The sequence below is a fragment of the Epinephelus lanceolatus genome, chromosome 1, assembly GCF_041903045.1.
Source record: "Epinephelus lanceolatus isolate andai-2023 chromosome 1, ASM4190304v1, whole genome shotgun sequence".
Taxonomy (NCBI): Eukaryota; Metazoa; Chordata; class Actinopteri; order Perciformes; family Serranidae; genus Epinephelus; species Epinephelus lanceolatus.
Genome location: NC_135734.1, coordinates 26,380,520 through 26,401,236, shown reverse-complemented (window position 1 = coordinate 26,401,236; position 20,717 = coordinate 26,380,520). Strand labels below are relative to the sequence as shown.

The 20,717-nt window shown below is 40.0% G+C and overlaps 1 protein-coding gene across 1 annotated transcript; it reads left to right on the top strand.

The window, feature by feature from the left end:
- The first annotated feature begins 6,894 nt into the window (after positions 1-6,894).
- Positions 6,895-20,623, top strand: nuak2 (NUAK family, SNF1-like kinase, 2). The gene is made up of 6 exons (XM_033626997.2): positions 6,895-7,391; positions 14,301-14,421; positions 14,979-15,130; positions 16,238-16,303; positions 16,661-16,913; positions 17,538-20,623. The coding sequence occupies exons 1-6, from the start codon at positions 7,155-7,157 to the stop codon at positions 18,578-18,580; spliced, it is 1,872 nt and encodes a 623-aa protein (XP_033482888.2). The 5' UTR covers positions 6,895-7,154; the 3' UTR covers positions 18,581-20,623.
- Positions 20,624-20,717: the final 94 nt, after the last annotated feature.

Sequence of the window (20,717 nt, the reverse complement as noted above, 5' to 3'; positions counted from 1 at the left end):
AGCGGAGTCCGTGGTGGCGGTGCAGGGCGAGGTGTGTCCGGACCAACTCACATTGCTGAGACCAAGCAATCAAATCACTGCAAAACAGAAAGTCGACACGGCCGAAGTTAGGGAGAGGAAAGGGCGGGGTTCGGGATAACGCACTGTAATATGGGAAATGTAGGAATATTTGTTTTCCTTCATCACTTTCGCACTAGTGTATTTCGGTGGGCGTAATGTCGCTGTTTCTAATGGCTAAAAAAGTCCAATGGTAAAATAAATGCCCAGAGTATACAAGGAGTCTACGGAGGCCCAATTGTGCCAGGAAAAGAAGAAAAAATAGATGTTAGGATGACAAAAATAGAAATGCTTATGGTAGGTCAACATTATGAGATAGGCCATATAGCTTAACATGTGGGACATGAGCCTATTTTATACATAAACACATAGGCCTACACACACACACACACACACACACACACACACACACACAAAATTGCTTTAATGTCCCCGAGTGGCAATTTGGGATACAGAGTAGTCATATTTTTTTTTTTTTTTGAAAATTATATTTATTGGATTTTCACAATTAACATGACATACACATTAATGAAGGATAGCATGCCCACATTCATAAAGAAAAGGAGAAACAAAACCAAGAGGAACAAACACTGAAGGAAAAAAAAGAAGAAAAGAAAACAGGAAAAGAAAATGATAATAAATAAAAATAAAATTATTACCCCGCATTTCCTATGAAGCTGTTGTGTTGAATATTACATTTTCTTATATACTTCATTGACCTTTACAAGTATTCAACTTCTTGATTGGTGACTTTCAATTCAATGAATTGTCCCCATAGCTTAAAAAAGCTCTGTATTTTCCCCTTGGTGGCATAAGTCAGTTTCTCCATGGCCAGAACGTTGGAAAGGCTTCTAAACCAGTGTTCAGCTGAGGGAGGCTCAGTACTCTTCCAGGAAATTGCTATACAGTGTTTAGCCTGAAGTGAGCACAAAATGACAATCTTTTTATTCGCATCTGACACTCCTAACTCACTTGGAAATAGTCCTAGGATAAATACTCGAGGGCAAACAGGCAGTTTGACAGAAATAATACCAGATATAGTTTGAATGACTTTTCCCCAGAATGTTTTCATTTTGGGGCAACTCCACAGGCAGTGTAATAATGTGCCTTCTTCTTCTTCTTCGCTGCATTTAATACAGAAATCAGAATTATTGTTATCAAAGCAATGTAACAGGGCAGCAGTTATGTATTGGCCTGTAGGACTTCCAGATCCAGACTGACCAATTGGTGATGGCTAACCAACTGGACTTTTTGTTGATTGACAAACAACAGAAGAAGGCAGTGGTAATAGATGTAGCAATCCCAAGTGCCAGCTACATCAGGAAGAAGAAAAACAAGAAGCTTGAAAAATACTAAGGGCTCAAAGAGGAACTAGAAAAGGTGTGGGGAGTAAAGGCAACAGTCGTGCCAATGGTAATCGGAGCACTCACAGCTGTGACCCCCAAACTGGGAGAGTGGCTCTTGCAGATTCAAGGTACAACGTCTGAGGTGTCTGTCCAGAGGAGTGAATCTAGAATTTCACATTGTGTGGACGTAACATTGTGACGTTTTCTAGACATTGGGTTTTGTTCTCCATATAAATAAATGTCAGTGTGACATGGGGATGAAACATTGGTTAGGCTCCACAACAACACAACTTCAGTCCAACAAAATATCACTGCATCTATCAGTGTTCTGCATTAGGCCTTGTTCTGGCATTGAATTTTGGTCACCAAACATCACAACCTAAATTCAACGAATATCAATGTCTTATGTGGTTGGTGGCCAAATGGGAAGTACCACAACAACGAAATGCAGTTTTACATCTTACCAAATAGTAAACGTGCATATAGAGAAATATAATGATACACTAATGTACAGAATGAATACGGCTTCCATAATAAATCCCACTAAGTCTTAGGGGATAAAAAATTCTATCATTTATATTCTTGAACCAATAAGTTCCCCCACAAAATCCATTAGCATATGTTATTAATTCTGGTGTTTGAACATGAATGGAAAAGCAACAACCAACGTCTTTCTTAGTGGTTACATACACCATCAGCATGTAAATGTAATATCTGTGGCTAATTGTGACTCAAAGATGACCATGTGCAGCCAAGGAATTATAGTGCTCTGTTTGCCCCACAGGCTATGTGGTGTATCACTCATCCACTTCACTTTCCCTATACCACTCATATCTCATACACATTTCTACACCTCTTGGTTTTATATAAAATACACATATTCACACATGTTTAATCTGCTGCAGTGGTTCTCAAATAGTGTGGTGTGATGCCAATCCAGGTGTGCTGTGGGATTTTGTGATAACCGCACATTATTATTGCAATATTCAACTGGGCCTATACAAAAAGTTATGAATGAATTTTTAATTGACTGTATTAGTTTGTTGTGTGCACCCGTTTCCTAATAAACAGGCAAATTCTACCCAAAAAAAGTAATTTAATTTAATTTAATTTAATTTAATTTAATTTAATTTAATTCAATTGAAAAAAACTTCAAAGGGAACCTTCTTGTTGCCCTTGATGCGAGGGAATTATAAGTGTGTTACACATCACATTATCTGACATTATCTTACATTTCTCATTTAAATAGATGTCACATTGGTGCTTTGATGTAATTTTAAAATTTTTTAATTTTTTTTTTTAATTATTTTGTTAATAAATATTTAATGAGTAATAGTTGGTTGTCAATTGTTATTTGATATTAGCAAATAAAAACAGACATTTATGTCATGATAAGAGTGATAACACACCTTATAGAGTCTATTGTACACAGATATAAATACAGGTGTGCCTTGAGATTTTGGCTTGAAGTTTGGTGTGTCTTGGCCACAAAAAGATTGAAAACAAGATTTTGGGCACAGTGCTATGACTCCATGCTACTAATGAGACCCCCTCCTCTGGCAGACAAACTAAACCACCACTTAAATTTGTTTGCGAATGCCCACTTTTCTTTAAGTCTATCAAAAATGTACATGATTTTATGTGAAATATTTGACATAATATAGTGACAAACATTGTTGATTTATTATATTAATATGCAGAAATGTCTCTCTTGTGCAATCAATATATTCATTTATGTTATTTTTCTTACAATACATTTTTTCACAGTCTAGGTGCTGTTGTTTTCTAAGTCATATCCTTCCAAGATGAATTGTGTATTTAATTTCTGCATTCATTTGGCTCAAACTTTAAATCTGCTCATCCTGTCCCAACTGACGAACACTCATCAGCTGTGTCTGAACTAATATTACATCCTACATAGGTCTGTTTCAGGCTTTATTTAAGTCAAACCAACTGGCTCAAACCAGTCGACCCACATTCTTCTAACTGCTGGCTGCATGGTGATCTCTAGTGGCCTATGTCTGTAATGACACTACTGATACAATCTCCTACTCTTGTCTATAATTTATTTCTCTCAGCCCAGCGCAGACTGTCTATTTAGGTCAAGCTGACCAAATGGTTGAAAAACCAGACATATTTCTGCTCCATGGAGTCAGCTAGGATCTGATATGCATTCTCTCCGCAACTCATATGTAATAATCTATCACCAACTCCATCAGTGGATTATAAAACATGTGGATAATGCTCTGTTTGTTAACAGGGTGTTGGTTGTCTGTTTAAACTAGGCCTGAATTAGAATACTATAGTAGTTGTATAATATAATTAAAAGTAGTTTCACATGATGGTACCGATGATCTCTCTGAAGGACTGTGAGCGTAAATGCATGCAGCTCCAGTCACTCTTAAACATCAAGCAGATGATATCTTAAGTTAGAAAATGAAGCACTGGCCCATTAATCAGTTTTTCTTTCAAGTGGATCCTTCAGGAAAAGGCCACAGTAACTGCACATCATTTGAGTGTACCAAACATCCAGTTATCCATAAATAAACTCATAGTGCGAAAATAACCAACAAGTTAATTGATCTCAGCAGTTTAGTTTACCTGTCATTCAGTTTAATGATATTCTATGTTATAATTAGTGGTGGATCCATTACTTACTGCAGTGTAAATGTCCTCTGTTTCAAGTAAAAGTGTTGCATCAAAAACGTCTCTTACAAGTACAAAGCTAAATGTACTGAGACAATCAAAAGTGAAAGTATTCACAATGCACGTAAAAAGCCCTGGTGAATGTTAAACTATTATATTGTATTGTAATTGCCAGAGGTGTGGACATGAGTCGCATGACTTGGACTCAAGTGAGACTTGAGTCACAAATTTGATGACTTTAGATTTGTCTTCAAAATCAAAAAAGACTTGTAACTTGACTTGAGCCTTTTGGAAATACAAATGCAAATACTTGTTGCTCAATCCATAGGGACCAGAGGGTTGCTGGTTCAAGTACCCATCTGGATCACATATGGAGTGTGAGCAGGTACTGTTGAGGTGCCCTTGAACAAGGTACCAAACTCCCAACTGCTCAGGGTGCCTGTCCATGGGCAGCCCCCTCACTCTGACATCTCTCCATTTAATGCATGTATAGGTCCTGTTTGTGTATGCGTGTGTATATGACAAGAAAGTGAAAAAAATTTAATTTCCCCTCAGGAATTAATAGAGTACATCTTCTTCTTCTTCTTCTTCTTCTTCTTCTTCTTCTTCTATATCTTCTCCCAAGCCCAAAGATTAAAAAGTATGTTTTTTAACATTAACACTTCATTCCCAGCAAGTCAACACTTTATTCCCCAGATCCACTTTGTTTGAACCAAATCAACCGCATCCTGTCCAGTTGAAGAAGGTGAGAACCATATAGAACTAACATTACATTACTGGAAAACAAACTTCTTTTAACAAGTATACATTTTTAAAAAAGCATTCATGGTTTTCGTAAAATTGAATACATAAGATAAGATAAGATAAGATAATCTTTTATTCGTCCCACAGTGGGGAAATTTGCAACATCACAGCAGCAAAGGGGTAGTGCAAACAGGAAGCATCAGTAAAACAAAAAAGTACACAGCAATACATATATAATACATAAAATAAGTAAACTGTTCAAAAAAAGGTCTAGAAGTCTGTTGGGTCTCTTCTTGCCAGCTGTCAAGATGCTGCTGCCCCAGCAAACCACTCCATGGAAGATGGCTGATGCCACCACAGAGTCATAGAATGTCCTCAGGAGTGCTCCTGTACTCCAAATGACCCGAGTCTCCTCAGCAGCTAGAGTCTGCTCTGTCCTCTCTTATATATTGCATTAGTGATGTCTGTCCAGTCCAGTTTATTGTTGGTGAACAGCCAGGTGATTATTACTGCGTTATCAAAATTGCATAGCATTAGGTAAAGAGCACATTGTGAATTGTTTAGGACTCAAAACTCAAAGTTTAGGACTGGGGACTTGTGGCTTTAATGCAAAGACATGAGACTTAGTTGCTGCTTATTTCCCTCTGAATCATACTGGAGTAGAAGAGAGTAACATGTAATAAAAATACTAAATTACATTATAAGTACATCAAAACTCTACCTAAGTACAGTGTATTAGTGTAATAAAGTACAGTAAACAATTGTTCATTATAACATATTGCAGGGCTTAGTTTAACAGTTGCCCCACACTTTATTTTATTCAGTGGTGCGCTTGTTGTATATGTCAGCGCACACCGATTGTAACAGCAGTCACAAAAACTGTAATCAGCACTTCAGTGTTCTTTGGCTTAGCTCATACTACTAACTACTAATGTTAGCTTCTTTTAAACATATTACTACAGCTTTCCACCTTATACCACTACTGCTATTAAAGATGCAATATGTTTCCTCTACTATTCCACAGTTAATAACACAACACTGTAAAGCACCATTTAGCTACATTCAGGTTTAACTCGGAGGCTTGAAAACAGATAAAGAAAAACATAAAGATACATTAAGAAGAAACAAGAGCTCCAAAGTGTAAAGCCAGATTTATACTCGTGTGGCAGACCCGACGCAAGTTGTCTACGCCGTTGTGAGCATGTGTCGCTCTGCAGTTACACCTCCAAAACACTAGGCGGAGGCGGAGGTTTCTGTGACGTGCTGTAAAGTTTAGTTGATTGAAAACACACATTAAACATGGCTTAATAGGGACCATTTCAAACACAAAGTACACAAATTGGCTTCACTATAACTCGCAGCACTCACAAACAAACATTTGTGTTAATCCGGACACATTTTCCCCACAAATACAACATTCAATCATTCATTCACTCCGTAACTGCTTATCCTTAGCCCCCCTGCGACCCCCAAATACAACATGCTAATGTTATTAGCATAAGCCTATGGCATTTTAAATTGTATAAATTAGCCTAGCAGTCTTTCCTACTTCTCATATAAAACCAGGGACAACTGCAACATTTCTACACAAATGTAACGTTACAAAATTTGGCTCCATTACAACTCACAGGGTTCACTGACAAAACAACTGTATAACACTAAACACGTTTTTCAAACAAATACAACATGCTAACATTATTAGCATAAGCCTATGGCATTTTACATTGTATAAATTAGCCTAGCGACAAGTGGATATTTCTTCTGCTCATATGAAACCAGGATAAATCACACACAAGACTTAAAATGCTATTTTAGTGGAGGCTTTATTGTCTTCAAAATGTATTGTTTCTTATCTGTGAAATAAAAGCAAATAAAAGCTTTGTTTCTGCTGAGGGAAATGGTTTCAGCTTACAAAAATAGACAGGGGTCTGTATCGCCTATCAGAAATCCCGCCTAACAGAAAAAACTGACCTCCACCTGATGGTACACGTCCCGGCACGGCGCGGTGTTGAGATCAAGCGCTCCTCTCGGTGCCTGAAACGCCCCTTGACTATTTGACGTGTCGGGCTGCTGGCTGAACTCCGCTCCTCCTACAGCACGCTGTGTACCTGCTGTTAGTAAGTCTCAGCGTCACAGAGGAGACAGACACACTTTAGGTTTCAGTCTACGACATTTAGTTTTAGTAATCTGCTGCACAGAGGGAGGTGAAGGACTATATCTACACTTTTATCTTAAATATACATGAGCACATTTAGAGGCAACTTGCTCCAACAACGACAGGGCTCCGCACGGAGGAATGCACTTTAACACCGATACCTGCGTCTGCAAACACACCAAAAAAGACAACACTACTGTGCCAGGATGGAGGGCCTGAATACTGCCCGGCTTTCATCAAACCGCAGCCCGTTTTTGGGGCCAGTTTCACCCGGGGAAAATGCTCCTGCTGGGAAAGCTCCATCCCAGGTGACGGTGAAGAGACAAGCCGTGAAGAGACACCACCACAAACACAACCTGAAGCACAGGTACGAGTTCCTGGAGACCCTCGGCAAAGGGACATATGGCAAAGTGAAGAAAGCCAAGGAGAGATCCGGCAGACTGGTAAGCACTCATATTAACCTTATTTCATCACTGTGTGACTGTGTGCGTTACAATGCCACCATCAGCCATGCGCACATCTGCAGACAGTATTAAGGTCTGTGTTTGCTCTACTGTCCCAACGGCCACCTGTTGTTTAGACATACAGGGCTATTTTTAGAAGTCGTGCTGTCTGCACACAGGTAGGCTGCAAATGCATTTTAAGTTTTACACTGTGCAGAACTGGCTATAGGTTTCCAATGAGCCATATTGGTGAATTATAGCCTGGGAGGTCAGTCAGTGTGTGTGCTGCTGGTGTTGACAAACCAGCTTCAGTTTGCTTTAGAGTTCATGTGTTTGTTCTAGGGTGGGGGTTGATCTCAGTTCTCTCACTGTTCTCTGAGCACTGTGTCCACTTTGTGTATGTGATAATATCTATTTTTTAATGTCTTGCAAATTACAACCCATATACTATATAGACACCCTTTGCATTGTATTCTCATAAGCTGTATCAGTGCATTACTAAAAGTGTGGAGAACACTGTGTTTGCTAACAGGATTGTAAAGTATTCAGTGTTAATCCTATGGGCAAACTGAATTAAAATGTATATAACACTCATATGCTTCCACATCATGATACCAGGTGTCACATAGCTATCCCTGTGTGTGATCCTACTTACAAGTTATTAGTAGTTGCTTCTGGGCGATATGGAGAAAATCAAATATTGCAATATTTTTGCAAAGAAAATTACATTTTCTAACAAATCCTATATAAGATAACTCACAGAGTGCTTGTAACCCCAGCTGTTCAATGTGAATATGATCCTTCGTGTTCATCATTGTGTCGGAAATGTAAAAATAGCTGTGGCATTTATTATCTCATGTAGTTTTTACAAAAGTGGTTGGATGAAGAAACCCCTGACATTACGATGTGGTATGTAAAACTTAGAGATTATCACATGTACTGAGAGGAACTCTGGAGATTTTTGTAAGAGAGTGGGCCCAAAATCAATATACTTAGAAGAAGAGTGGTCAAGAGTCATAAGTATGGGGGTATCAAATATAACAAAATAAGTATATAAAAGACTTTGTAAATTCAACTGGTTTATTTTCATGTGTTCTTACTTTGTGGCTACTATTAGGTTTGTCTTAATCATGGGTTTCTGTATTGTATCACCCTACTATTGTTTAAAATTAAAAAACATATATTGAAAGAAAAGAAATTACAATATGTTTTGACCAAATATATCAATATTGAACTTGTGATATATTGTAGGGTTGATTATTGGTGCTGTCACTAAATATTTACTCAATGGGATTTTTGATATTTATCAGTAATGACAAAGTGGAAATAATAGAAAAGCTAAATTACAGCACTTTACTGTAATGCAACTTTTAAAGCCAGGAAAAAGCAACACTTATTACGATATCCAATTTCTGAGGCGATATCTAGTTTCATATCACGATAAAAACACAACATCCACATAGTATTAAAGAAGATCATTTGACAACAAACAATACTTCCGTGTGAGGTCATCCTACAAAGACTAAAGCCAAAATTGATTCCTGTAAATCTGTCACCAGACAAGAGGTTTTGCCCAGTCACCTATTGACTTAAAGAGAATAAAGGAAAGGCGTTTCATTGGAAAGTCTGAGTGACTTTGTGTCAGGGAGTTTCAAACAGGAAAGTTAGGTAACTTTCTTTTTGTAATAAAGTGTGAGGGGGGGAAATGGCGAATGGCCTTCAGGTGAATTCCAGTTCCCTGTGACCAAAGGGGAAATGGGAGGTATTTATAACAGACTGGACTGAGATAAACCTTCAAATGGGAAATAAAGGAGCTGGCAAACAAAAGACAATGTCTTTTCTTGATAAATAATATTATTTCTCTATAGTGTATCCTAATAGGAATGTGATTGTATTCCTAAACAAACATAAATGGATGATGTAACTGTTTATATGATAAACTATGGGAGACTAAACAGGACACCTTAGGACACCTCAGTACAATGCAACACAGTTTAACTGCACTCCAATCTGCAGCCTATAAAATGACCATAAAGTCGAATCAACACCTTTCTAAACCAGTTTCAACAAAAATGAAACACTGTAGGCTTCTTGAAGGTTTACTGCAGGGCTGCTGCATTGGATTCTAACAGGTTTTACTAGGTGTCCCTAATAAACAGGCAACAATGTGTATGTTTGTGTGTTTTATACTCAATAATTTGCGTTCTGTACGGCCATTTATTTAATTTTGTAGTTGTCTTCACAACTCAATGTATCCAATATTTAATCTAGAAATCAAATTATCAAAAACAAAAAGCACACCTAGAGTATAAATGCACTATTTTCCAGGCAGACACCCTCAGATGTAGTGACTCATCAAAAAACACAACAACAGATACCTGGCCTAGAAGTGAACTCCCATCGTCAGGGAGTCTGCCCCAGCTGCCAAGTCATGTTTATCAGAAATACTCTTTGTTATAAGATCATGATTGTTATGAGTGAAAGCACTTGGATGTCACAGAAGTAAGAGTCAGGAATTCCCCTACTGTACCTGCAGTAAACATGTAGTGATACAAGTCCAGTCCTGTCTACACACCCAGCTCAGCTCTGACAACGTCTGACATGACCTGCTGCTGCTGCACTTTGCTTTTATAGGATATGAGTTGGTGTCTGAAAGTCATCCCTGCAGGCAGCTTCCTGGTTGTCATGCCTCGGACTCATGTTTCAATGTCAAAATACTGATTAACCTTAATATATGTTTCGAACTTAGTACGGCTCAAACAGCAGTTGGCAAAGAATGGAAACAGGAGAAACATTCATTTGGATTGTTTTTATCTACCTATCTTTAGTATTGTCAACACAATAGACACAGATATGTAATTTGATACGGGGAGTGACGCAGCACAAAGAATGGCTTCATCTTGCGTGAGTTGCAGCATCACAGCTGTTCCCATTATCTATATGCATTGGAATGGTTACATAAGCCATTTAGGTGGGTGGTTACAGCTCAGATCAACTGTAGGGTTGACCACACACTTGGTGCATAACATGGACGGTGTATCGTCATCCACCGTAAGTGCCTTGATTGGCATTGTAAAGGCTATTCATAAATCCATTTGTAAGTGTAAGGGAAGTCCTTCCTAAGGTCTCAGTAGCAACTGGCTAGTTTCAGAATAGTGATTTACTGAATGGGGCTGCACAAGCAAAGGTCTAGTGTAGGATGTAGTGGCATCTAACAATTAGACTGATGATTGCAACCATTTGAAACTTCTCCCGTGAACCAAGCATGTATAAGATCTACAGTGGCTGACGCAAAATCAAGAATGGCTCTATCTAGAACCAGCATTTGGTTTGTCTATTCTGGACTACTGTAGACACAACATGGCGGACTCTTAGGAAGAGGACCTGGCATGCCCCAGAAACAGCACCATGCTTTGAAGCCAATTTTAAATGGTTGTCAAATGTGGAATTACAACATTCAGGTCTGTCACGAGGTGCTATGGGGCCCAAAAAGACATCTGTAAATCAGATTAAAAAAAAAATTTGAGCATCACAACCACCATGAAATGACTCGTTTCACTTGCAGAATTTGATCCATTTGGTCAGATAATATTGTGAAAGTCTGGAGGAGCCACCTGATTAAATAATTTTTATCACCATTCACGTTAGCAGAGCACTTTACCGAAAGATAGTCACTGGCCTAGTGGAAGGTAGCCACTCAGCTGCCATCAGTCTCTTGAGTGCTTGCTCTATGGGCCCCATAGTGCAGAAGGTCTGGGTAATTGTATACCACAGAATTCAAGCTTTTTTGAGATAATGCAACACTAAGCAATTTTTATATGAATGAACAGGGACCTTCCTCCAACACTGTATCCAGTCCTCACAACCATGGCATCTGCTCCATATGTAGGCCTAGATATAAACGGCCCATTCTTAAGTAATGAGACCACACTTCTTAGTTTTGCAAGATCATACGCTAAGAATACATAGTTATGACTATTATATCACATTTCTGTCAATATATCCCTCTAAATCCTACACACTGGATCTTTACAAATTAAATGTCTTAGCAAGTAAAGAGTTATGTAAAGTGTAAAGCAGGTGCTAGCAAACATCAACATTTGGGCTGCAACTAATAATTATGCAATGACGCAATTATCATGCAGTTATTATGCAACCGATTATTTTCATTATGAAATCTTTTGGCTCATAAAATGTTAAAAATGTAAAACATTCAAAGATGAAAAATATTCATGTACTAACCCAAAGACAAAACAACACCTGAAACAAGGGAACGTTTGGACTAGAAATCAGAATAGTTGCCGATTAAGTTTCTGTCAACTGACTAATCGATATTGGTTCAGACCTTATCTGTAGTGTTGTCCAATCAAAAGCAATCAACTATATGAACAAGAAGTCACAGTATTATCACGAACTAATACATACTTCCATAAATAACATTCTTAGGGGGGTAAACATATAATAAACGTAATTGCCAATAACTTGTAAACGTAGGTATTTTATATATGTGTGTGTATACATGGATGAATGTGTATGCTTCAAAGTTAGCTAGTAGGTTAGTTTTCATGCAGTTTAGAATGAGTATATATCTAATCAAGCTAACCTAACAGACTTTATTTGGTGATTTAGCTTTACGTTATTGACATAGTTTAGTAATTTTAGGTATATTGTGTTATTTTTGTGAAATGTAATGTGTCAATTCACATGGAAAAAATGACATATTACTTCTCTCTCTCTCTCGCTCTTTATTCCAAACAGGTCACATATTAGCAACTTTAGCTTTCACAGTTGCTTCAGCCAGCGACACAACAGTTACACCTTCAAGTGCAAAAGTATGGTTTTGTTTGTTCAGGAACTCAGCATTAAATATCAAATATTTGAACCTCAGTGCCTATTGCGTGTAACACACTGACAGTGACGAAGACGACACACACACAGATAACCGCACAGGGGTGTGAACTCATCATGAGTGGGTTCAGCCCGTCTGACAGCTCTGCAAACAAATGCAGGAAACCACAGTTCCCAGTATCAGGAAAAAGGTCTACATTGTGTGAATACAGCACTGCCTAAAAGAGGCCAGACAGTGACTCATGACGGGAGACAGTTGTGTGTGTTGAAACTGATATGACAAGTCGCTGCTTCACACACTTCCTGTGTCTGTAGCCATAAGGATTAGAACAGAGAGGAAACAAAGACACCCCTCCACCAGCACCCATCTGCTGCCTCATGACACCCTTCAACATTGGGGTCGACAGATGACGCACTCAGCGCTCGGAGGAATCCCAGGCATCTGAGCTTCAAATAGACAAACTCAACATAAAAACATGTTACAGACTTGTCAGGAGCTTGTATGCAATAAGTCTGTGAATACAGACCCCAGCAGATACTATTCAGATTTAAATTTCCTTATTCTATTAGCCTCACAGACATAACAGCAGACAATGGATTTCTTCACAGCAGACAATACTTGACCTGGTGTTCCCTCTGCCTTGTTAGAAACAACAGCGCAGATTTATCGGTTCACTGCCCATTGTTTCTCTCACAAGAGGACAAGCCTCAGATGGAAGGTAGCTCTTATTAAATAACTTATTTGTTTATGTTTTTTACCTTGTTCTGCTAAGTAGACAGGCCTAATCTAGTGTATTAATTAACTGACCTCTACTGCAGCAGCAGTGCAGCTGCCGACCATTGTATTAATGTTTTCTTTGTCATTAAAGCGACGTTACGTAACTCTTGAAACAATAAGCAACACATTCTTCTTTTTGGACATAAAGAATGGGTTCATTAGCAGTGAAACACACCCTTTCAGTGCACTCCAGGTCTTGATGCTGCAGCCGTACTTGGTCTGGTATGACCAGAAGCTAATGGAGGCAACTGTTGGCAAACTATGGAAAATGAAATTGCAGTGTAACTGATATTATCAAGCTGGTTTATTCACGTAAAGACTCCTCTCAACTTGTGCACCTGTTACACCTTGTTTAAATATTTACCATTATGCCGCAATTGACCTTTTGCTAGGCTCCAACTCTTTGTGATGCTTCGTTTTTTAAATTGAAAAGGCATTTTCAGTGAGAAGCAGACAAGATGGTCTACAGTGTGTGTTTGAGGGATGTATCCAGATTGTCAAACTCACTCAGCAGTGAAAACAAGTTGAAGAGATAAGGAGAGAAGCTAAAGCCGAACTATACAGTCGAAGTGAACCACCACATCACCTGCCGATCAAGACAGAAGACAGTTACATTAAAGGGAAGATATGCCGATTTTCAACCAGCTCTGTGTCATCAGTGTGTGCAGATGAATAGTGTTTGTCCTCTCCCTGTGTCACAAGCGTCAGGTGTCCATACCTCAGCCAGCGGACAGATGGGTGGAGAGCTCCAAGGGATGTTAGACTCCATTCATCAGCACACACAGTGATGACACACAGCTGGTTGAATATTGGCAGTTTCCCTGTTTCCCTCCACTGTTCCTGTAAAGCAGAGAATGTCTTTATTCACTCTGCATGCGTATACATGCAGTATACCTTCACAAGCTAGCTAAGTCCACACTTTTGAGGGTTTCATCTTGGTTATGCAATCTTAAATGATTGCATGAGAGTCAATGGAGCAAAGCCACAAAGTTTTTAGACCTTCGTCAAAGGTGGCTGATGCTACCCTATGATGAGCCAGTCTGCTTTTTGGGGACACGACTTAGCAAAGGGTCAATTGTCACTTGTGGCCAAAGTGGCTGCTGTTCGTTAAAAGTTACATCCCTGCTATAAAGGAACTGTTTGACTCTCCTAACAACTGCAAAGCTGTATCTTTTTATTTATTTGTCTCTGGAATCAGTCTTACCTGGATCTCAGTTTTCTAATAAGTATTCATATTATAATATATTTTTTCTCAAAAGATAAATATCCTTTTTCTTTTTCAGGTTGCCATTAAGTCGATCAGAAAGGAGAAGATCAAAGATGAGCAAGACCTGGTTCATATTCGCAGAGAAATTGAGATCATGTCCTCACTCTGCCACCCGCACATCATCACCATATATGAAGGTACAGTAGTTAAAACATTGTGCTTTCTGTGTGTGTGTGTGTGTGTGTGTGTGTGTGTGTTTGGGTTTAGTGCCATCGTTCACCTGTCAGAGGTGACTGAGGCTCTGAACCACATGCGGAGTGAAACGTGATACCTGGAAAAAGACGACTCTCAGTCACTCTCTGTTTGAGAGTCAGAGCTTGGTCACGCAAGTCTTTTGTGCTGAAGACCGATGCCTTGTTACATAACCTCTGATACCTCTGAGCTTCGTGTCTTCCATTGCCCATCACGCCTGATCAGATGGTCATCGTTCAGTGTTTGTCCACCTCAGTGCATGTTTGTTTGCCATCCAGTCATCCTGAGGCCTCGTTTATCCTAATCAGAGTGAACAAAGGGTTTTACAGGCAGATAGAAATCTGGCATCTATTTCAAATGGCGGCAAGGCCTTAATCAAAATGTATGTTTTGGCACTGTAAGAGGCTCTGCACAGTCCAGACTAGAATTCCACATAATCTAAGATGATGATATGAGTTTTAAACCTTGAATAAAAGGAAATCTGATGTTTTTTATCTTGCAGTATTTGAGAACAAGGACAAAATTGTGATTGTGATGGAGTATGCCAGCCGAGGGGACCTGTACGACTACATCTGTGACAAGAGGAACATCTCTGAACGGGAGACCAGACACTTCTTCAGACAGATTGTATCAGCTGTGCACTACTGCCATCAGGTAAGGCTCAGTACATTGTTTTTATATAGAATATATAAAGTTGTTTACAGAAAATATAATCATAGGGAACTTCAAAAATGTGCACATCCGTAAGTCTTGATTAAAAAGTTGCAGCTACGGTGGAGTATCTCAGCCCTCTTCACGCATGACTGCTATGGCACAGCTAATGGCGCGAGCTCCACTCAGACTAGCTGCTCTGCTTGTTTTTTTTTTCCTGGGCACTGGCACCCCCAAAGTTACATAATAGGCATTATTCAGTGTGAGCCTGCTGATCTGAACAGGGAGGCTGTGAGAACGATGCAGGGGGAAATGAACAGTTGGTCTGTAGAGAGCTAGCGTCAGGGCTGAAGGCCAGCCGTCCCAACACACACACTTATACACACACACACACGCATGGCCTCACAGTCTAATGAGGGTGTGATGGAACAGAAGGGCTCCACACACACGCACACAATCAGCCGTTGCTGTGTAATTACGAACATTTTACAGCACACTGTACTTTAGTGTAGCTGCTCAGTACTTTGCAGAGTATTTAAAATGTTTGCTGGGCAGTATTTAGAGAGTGAATTGCCTTGTCATATTCTGTGTCAACCACCTGTCTTAATTCACTTTTATTGGGTCCTGATTCCTTGTTAAATATTTAATTTTCCACGTCGACAGCAGTCTGAAAAAGACCATCTAAAATCACTGTTATGTATGGAACGGTGATGAAAACGAAAGCACTTCACGCAATCGTTTCCCCATGACTGCATCTCAACAATAAATGAATGGTACATAACACAACCTGCAAACAATGTGTCTGTTGCTACAAACAGTTGCTGTACGTGAGATGTAGTTGACCTGCATGTTTGAAAGCAAAACACATTCAAACTGGGCCTGAGTCAAAGGCATGCCCCCCTGCAGAGCGGAGGACAATGAGGCATAGCTGACGTACCAGAAAACAATCTTCACTCGGAAAAGAATGTGATCTGACCCAGTAAAGACTAATCCTTTTATATAATGTAGACAACCTGCAGTAAATTGATGTGTAATGGCCTGGGTGGAGACGTTGTAAAAAATATTGTTATGCAAAAAACTGATATCTTTTCTTTTTGTTCTTCCTCTTAGAATGGAATAGTACACCGGGACCTGAAACTGGAGAATATTTTACTAGATGACAACGGCAATGTGAAGGTATGCGTATGGGAGATGTTCCAGCACACACATTAGCACACAGGGCTCATGGGCATTAAAGTATGCAATTTAATGGCTTCTGATTTTTGTAGAGTTTGGATTATAAATGATAGCAGATGGTGGTTATTGCAAAGATAATATAAAAAATGAGCGTGTCATATTTGGCAGATTTCATTACTTCCTTTAGAACTTCTCATGGAAAAAAACGGATTCACTATTCAATCTTTAAATCACAGTACGTGTCATGAATAATCAGTGACTTATAGTGATGCATATGGAATTTTTTTAGGGAGGTTATTTTTTCATGATGATACATCAGATCTGACTCAACTTGACGTCTACTTCCTGTTATCGCAGATTGCAGACTTTGGCTTGTCGAACCTCTACCATGGTGACGAGTATCTTCAAACCTTTTGTGGTAGCCCTCTGTATGCCTCCCCAGAGATTGTCAACGGTCGGCCATACCGTGGGCCAGAGGTGGACACCTGGTCCCTTGGTGTGCTGTTGTACACCATGGTTCATGGCACCATGCCGTTTGATGGAAACAACCACAAGGCGTTGGTTCAACAAATAAGCACTGGAAACTATCGGAAACCCAGCAACCCCTCTGGTGAGTCTCTCAGCCCAACTTTTCTTTGAAACATCATTTAGGTGTAGGTACTTTGTTATGCTACTGCACTGGCGGCAGCCATGACTAGAGGCACAAAGTGTTCGGGTCGTCTGTCCGTCTGTATGTTCATCCATCCATCCCATTCTCATAACCAAGATATCTAAGAAATTTCTTCAAATTTGGCACAAATGTCCTCTTGGACTCAGTGATGAACTGATTACATTTTGGTGGTCAAAGGTCAAGGTTATTGTGACCTTGCGTCTGTCTCACTCACATGAACGCGATATCTCAAGAGGGCCTGAAGGGGATTTCCTCAAATTTGGCACAAACGTACACTTGGTCTCAAGAAGGAACTGATTAGAATTTGGTGGTCAAAGGTCAAGGTCACTGTGACCTCACAAAACATGTTGTTGGCCATAACCTATGAATTTCTACACTAATTATGACAAAGTTTCACACAAATGTCATGTTTTTACAGACATGGATGTAATCTAAGTGCAACTTAATGGGTTTGTGTAGGCACACAACCACAGAGTGGTAATTCTAGTTTTATAGTTATGTCTTGGCACTTCTGCAGTTGAACACAAAAAAACAACATGTTTTTTCTCTGTTGCTCTCTCGTAGATGCATGTGGGCTAATCCGCTGGATGCTGATGGTGAATCCTGAGCGCAGAGCCACAATAGAGGAGATAGCAGGACACTGGTGGCTCAACTGGGGATACCAGCAGTCATTACTGACTGAGACAAAGAGCAGTCCTGTGGAGCAGACCACCTCACCAACCTCTCCATTAGCATCACACCCTGCTGGGCTGGCTAGTGTTGCTAGTTGGCTGCGCCGTACATCCAGGCCTTTACTAGAGAATGGCTCCAAGATGCGCTGCCTGCTCCGCTCACAGGGCGCCGGAGGAGATGTGGTCCGGCAGCGCTCTCTGCGAAGGTCGCGGAAGGAAAACAATGTCACCCAGACCATTCATGAAGTTAGCACAGACAGTCGGCCCTCTAAGGGTATTTTAAAGAGACGCAACAGTGTGAAGCAGAAGGCAATCAGTGAAACCCCCACTGTAGGTTCAGTAGAACCACAGAAAATTATGTCTACACCAGATAATGCTCCTTCAGCTGCACTGCTGCCTCGCAAAGGTATCCTGAAGAAGCCCACAGAGCAGGAGTCAGGGTACTACTCCTCGTCTCCTGAAAACAGTGACTCTGGCTGGCCACCACAAACTAAAGAGTGCCCCTCAGCACCAACCCATAGGAAAGGCATCTTGAAGCGCAATGGGAAGTTCTCCTCTGGTGGGCTGCAGGAGTTCGGCTCCCTCGACCAGCTGGCAGCTTCCTTACCCCGTAGCGGCACCAGGTCAAGGCCGAGTGGGGCGATCAGCGAGGACAGCATTCTGTCTTCTGAGTCCTTTGATCAGCTGGATCTGCCGGACCATGTAGGACCTCCAGCACAAATGGACAAACCAGCCAAGGCAAGCATGAGAGGGTGTGTGTCTGCTGACAACCTGCTGGACATCAACGAAGACGGGATCCTTGGGGACGGGCCGCTGAGGCCCTGGAACTGCTACAAGTCTGGAGTGGCTGACAGTGCCTTTTCCATCACAGACTGTGATAACGTAACAGAGGCTTACAAACAGGCCATGGTTTTACGGGGCGCTGCAGCAAGCTGAAGACCAGTAGTTGGTGAAGGACCCTCATTTAAAGACCTGTGTTCATTCAGGATTTTTAAATGACTGTAAACTAATAAGGACTTGATAGCCAAAGTGCATTAAGTGAAATTACCAGCACACTGTAGTCATTATCATTTTGGCTAATTTCAGGAATTATCCAGTACCAAAAAGGCAGGAGGCTTCTTGTTTAACACAGATTGTATTCAAGATAGTGATTGATAAAGCTTGAGATTTGAATTTGTGTAAAACAGGCTGTAAAATAACCACATGGCTCAGTATTTTATAAAAAACTTTCCTGTAGTTGAAGATGTCCATTTCAAAGATTCTCAGGAGAAGAGAGCTGCTGTTGGTCGGTCAGGAGCTCTACTTTTCAACACGAGAGCTCGCTATCAAAAGTGTAGTTGCAAAAAGTCAACCTGAAACCAAAACACTGGTCTTCAATGTTTGCTCAGCAGTTAACTCTGTGATAGTAAACTCAGAAACTGACACTTTATGGTCACAATAGGACTGTTGTTTAAACATTGCATAAGCCACAAAGTCAGTGTCTTTCATTGTCAACAGGACTGTTTGAGAAAGTGTTTATGACTTAACAGCTCCTGTGAATTCTACCTGTGTGACCTTATGTTTATCTAATAGCAGCACAGGTTCAACGTTAGGATGGATATACCACAGCTTTTACTGTGCTTTACGGCGTGGGGAAATGACATTTCATGGATACCAAAGAGCAAAATTTCCTAATGTCAACAGACTTTCTTTGTTTGTCTTTATTTAAAGCACCAGCAAAAAGTGCCAAGAGGACATTTGTGTGTAACAGGGACTTCAGCTTTCAAGTTTCTTTTTTTAATTGTTGTTTTTTTCCTCTCGAAATGACTCGATCTAAGTTTGGATAATGACTTGAATAATAATCACGACACATATGAGTCACATCGAGCAAAACCAGAAGAACCTGCTTTTGCTCCCAAGCCTGGGCCGATAGAAGTGCACAGGTGGCCATTCACCCAGTGTGCACGTGGCAGTTTCACAGTAAAGGTGGGGCTCATTAAGTCACCTCAGAGTTTGTTTTTTTGAGTGTCACAACTGGAAATTTGGAAAACAGTGACTTGTGTCTGAAAGTGAACCATGAGCCCCTGCTCACTACTGTATGCTGTGTATAATGTGTAACCTTTCAGCTGAATTTTTAAGATCAGTCATGGAGCTCAGGTGTGTTGAACTTTATGTTTTAATTTAAAATATCCAGACACCTGGGGTGGTTGAGTATTTCACAAAGCCGGATTAGACGTTGAGCCATTTAACTGTTAAAGACGTACATGACTTAAAAAGTAAAATCATGTATGTTGATGATGATCATTAATTACGTTATCTGGTTCCTACTCCTGCTTTATGAAATGCCTCCTGGTAGTCAGAGAAATGAAATGAGTATGTTTGTTTCTCTATGAGATGTCATGCTGCACACTGGAGTGACTTCATTGGATTGGCATGCTGGCATTGAATTAGAACATGCAGCCAGCACCTGAAGCAGCACTTTATCGGACAGTCGAAACTTGATAACCATATAATTTATCAGCTGTTCATGAAGTATTGAGTTATAGTAATAAAAGTTGCATAAGATAAAACACAGAGGCTGCACAACCATGCTGTAACTGGAATGTAAAAACTGTATTTCAATTATTTATGGTTATTTTTTTGGGCACACTGTGAGGCTCGTCTGGAATTTAAAGCCTATAAAGAAGTAAGGTGGAAGTGCCTAATTTCAGCTGGAAGTTTTTGTCATTTCTAATCTGTCAGTGTGACAGATGATGACAGGTCTGAAATGTTATATTTCATTTTTTTTGTACGCTAACAAGTGCATTTAGGCATTTCATCACTGTTTTTTTGCCCTTCGTGTCCCAGAGGTTGCACATATGCAGGCTCTGTTATTGTACTTTTCTTTAACAGCAACAAAAATGTTTGCCAAAGTTACTGGGCTTATCATTTATATGACTGTGTGATCTGCCATGCTGTTATGACCAGGATGAGGAAATCAATAAAAAACAGAGAACTCAAGTGTGGGCTAATGTCATCAGTGTCCTACATACACATGTTTTATGTCTCCTTTCATGTTGTTTAATAGTGCTGATTTATTGTCACAAGGGAATTT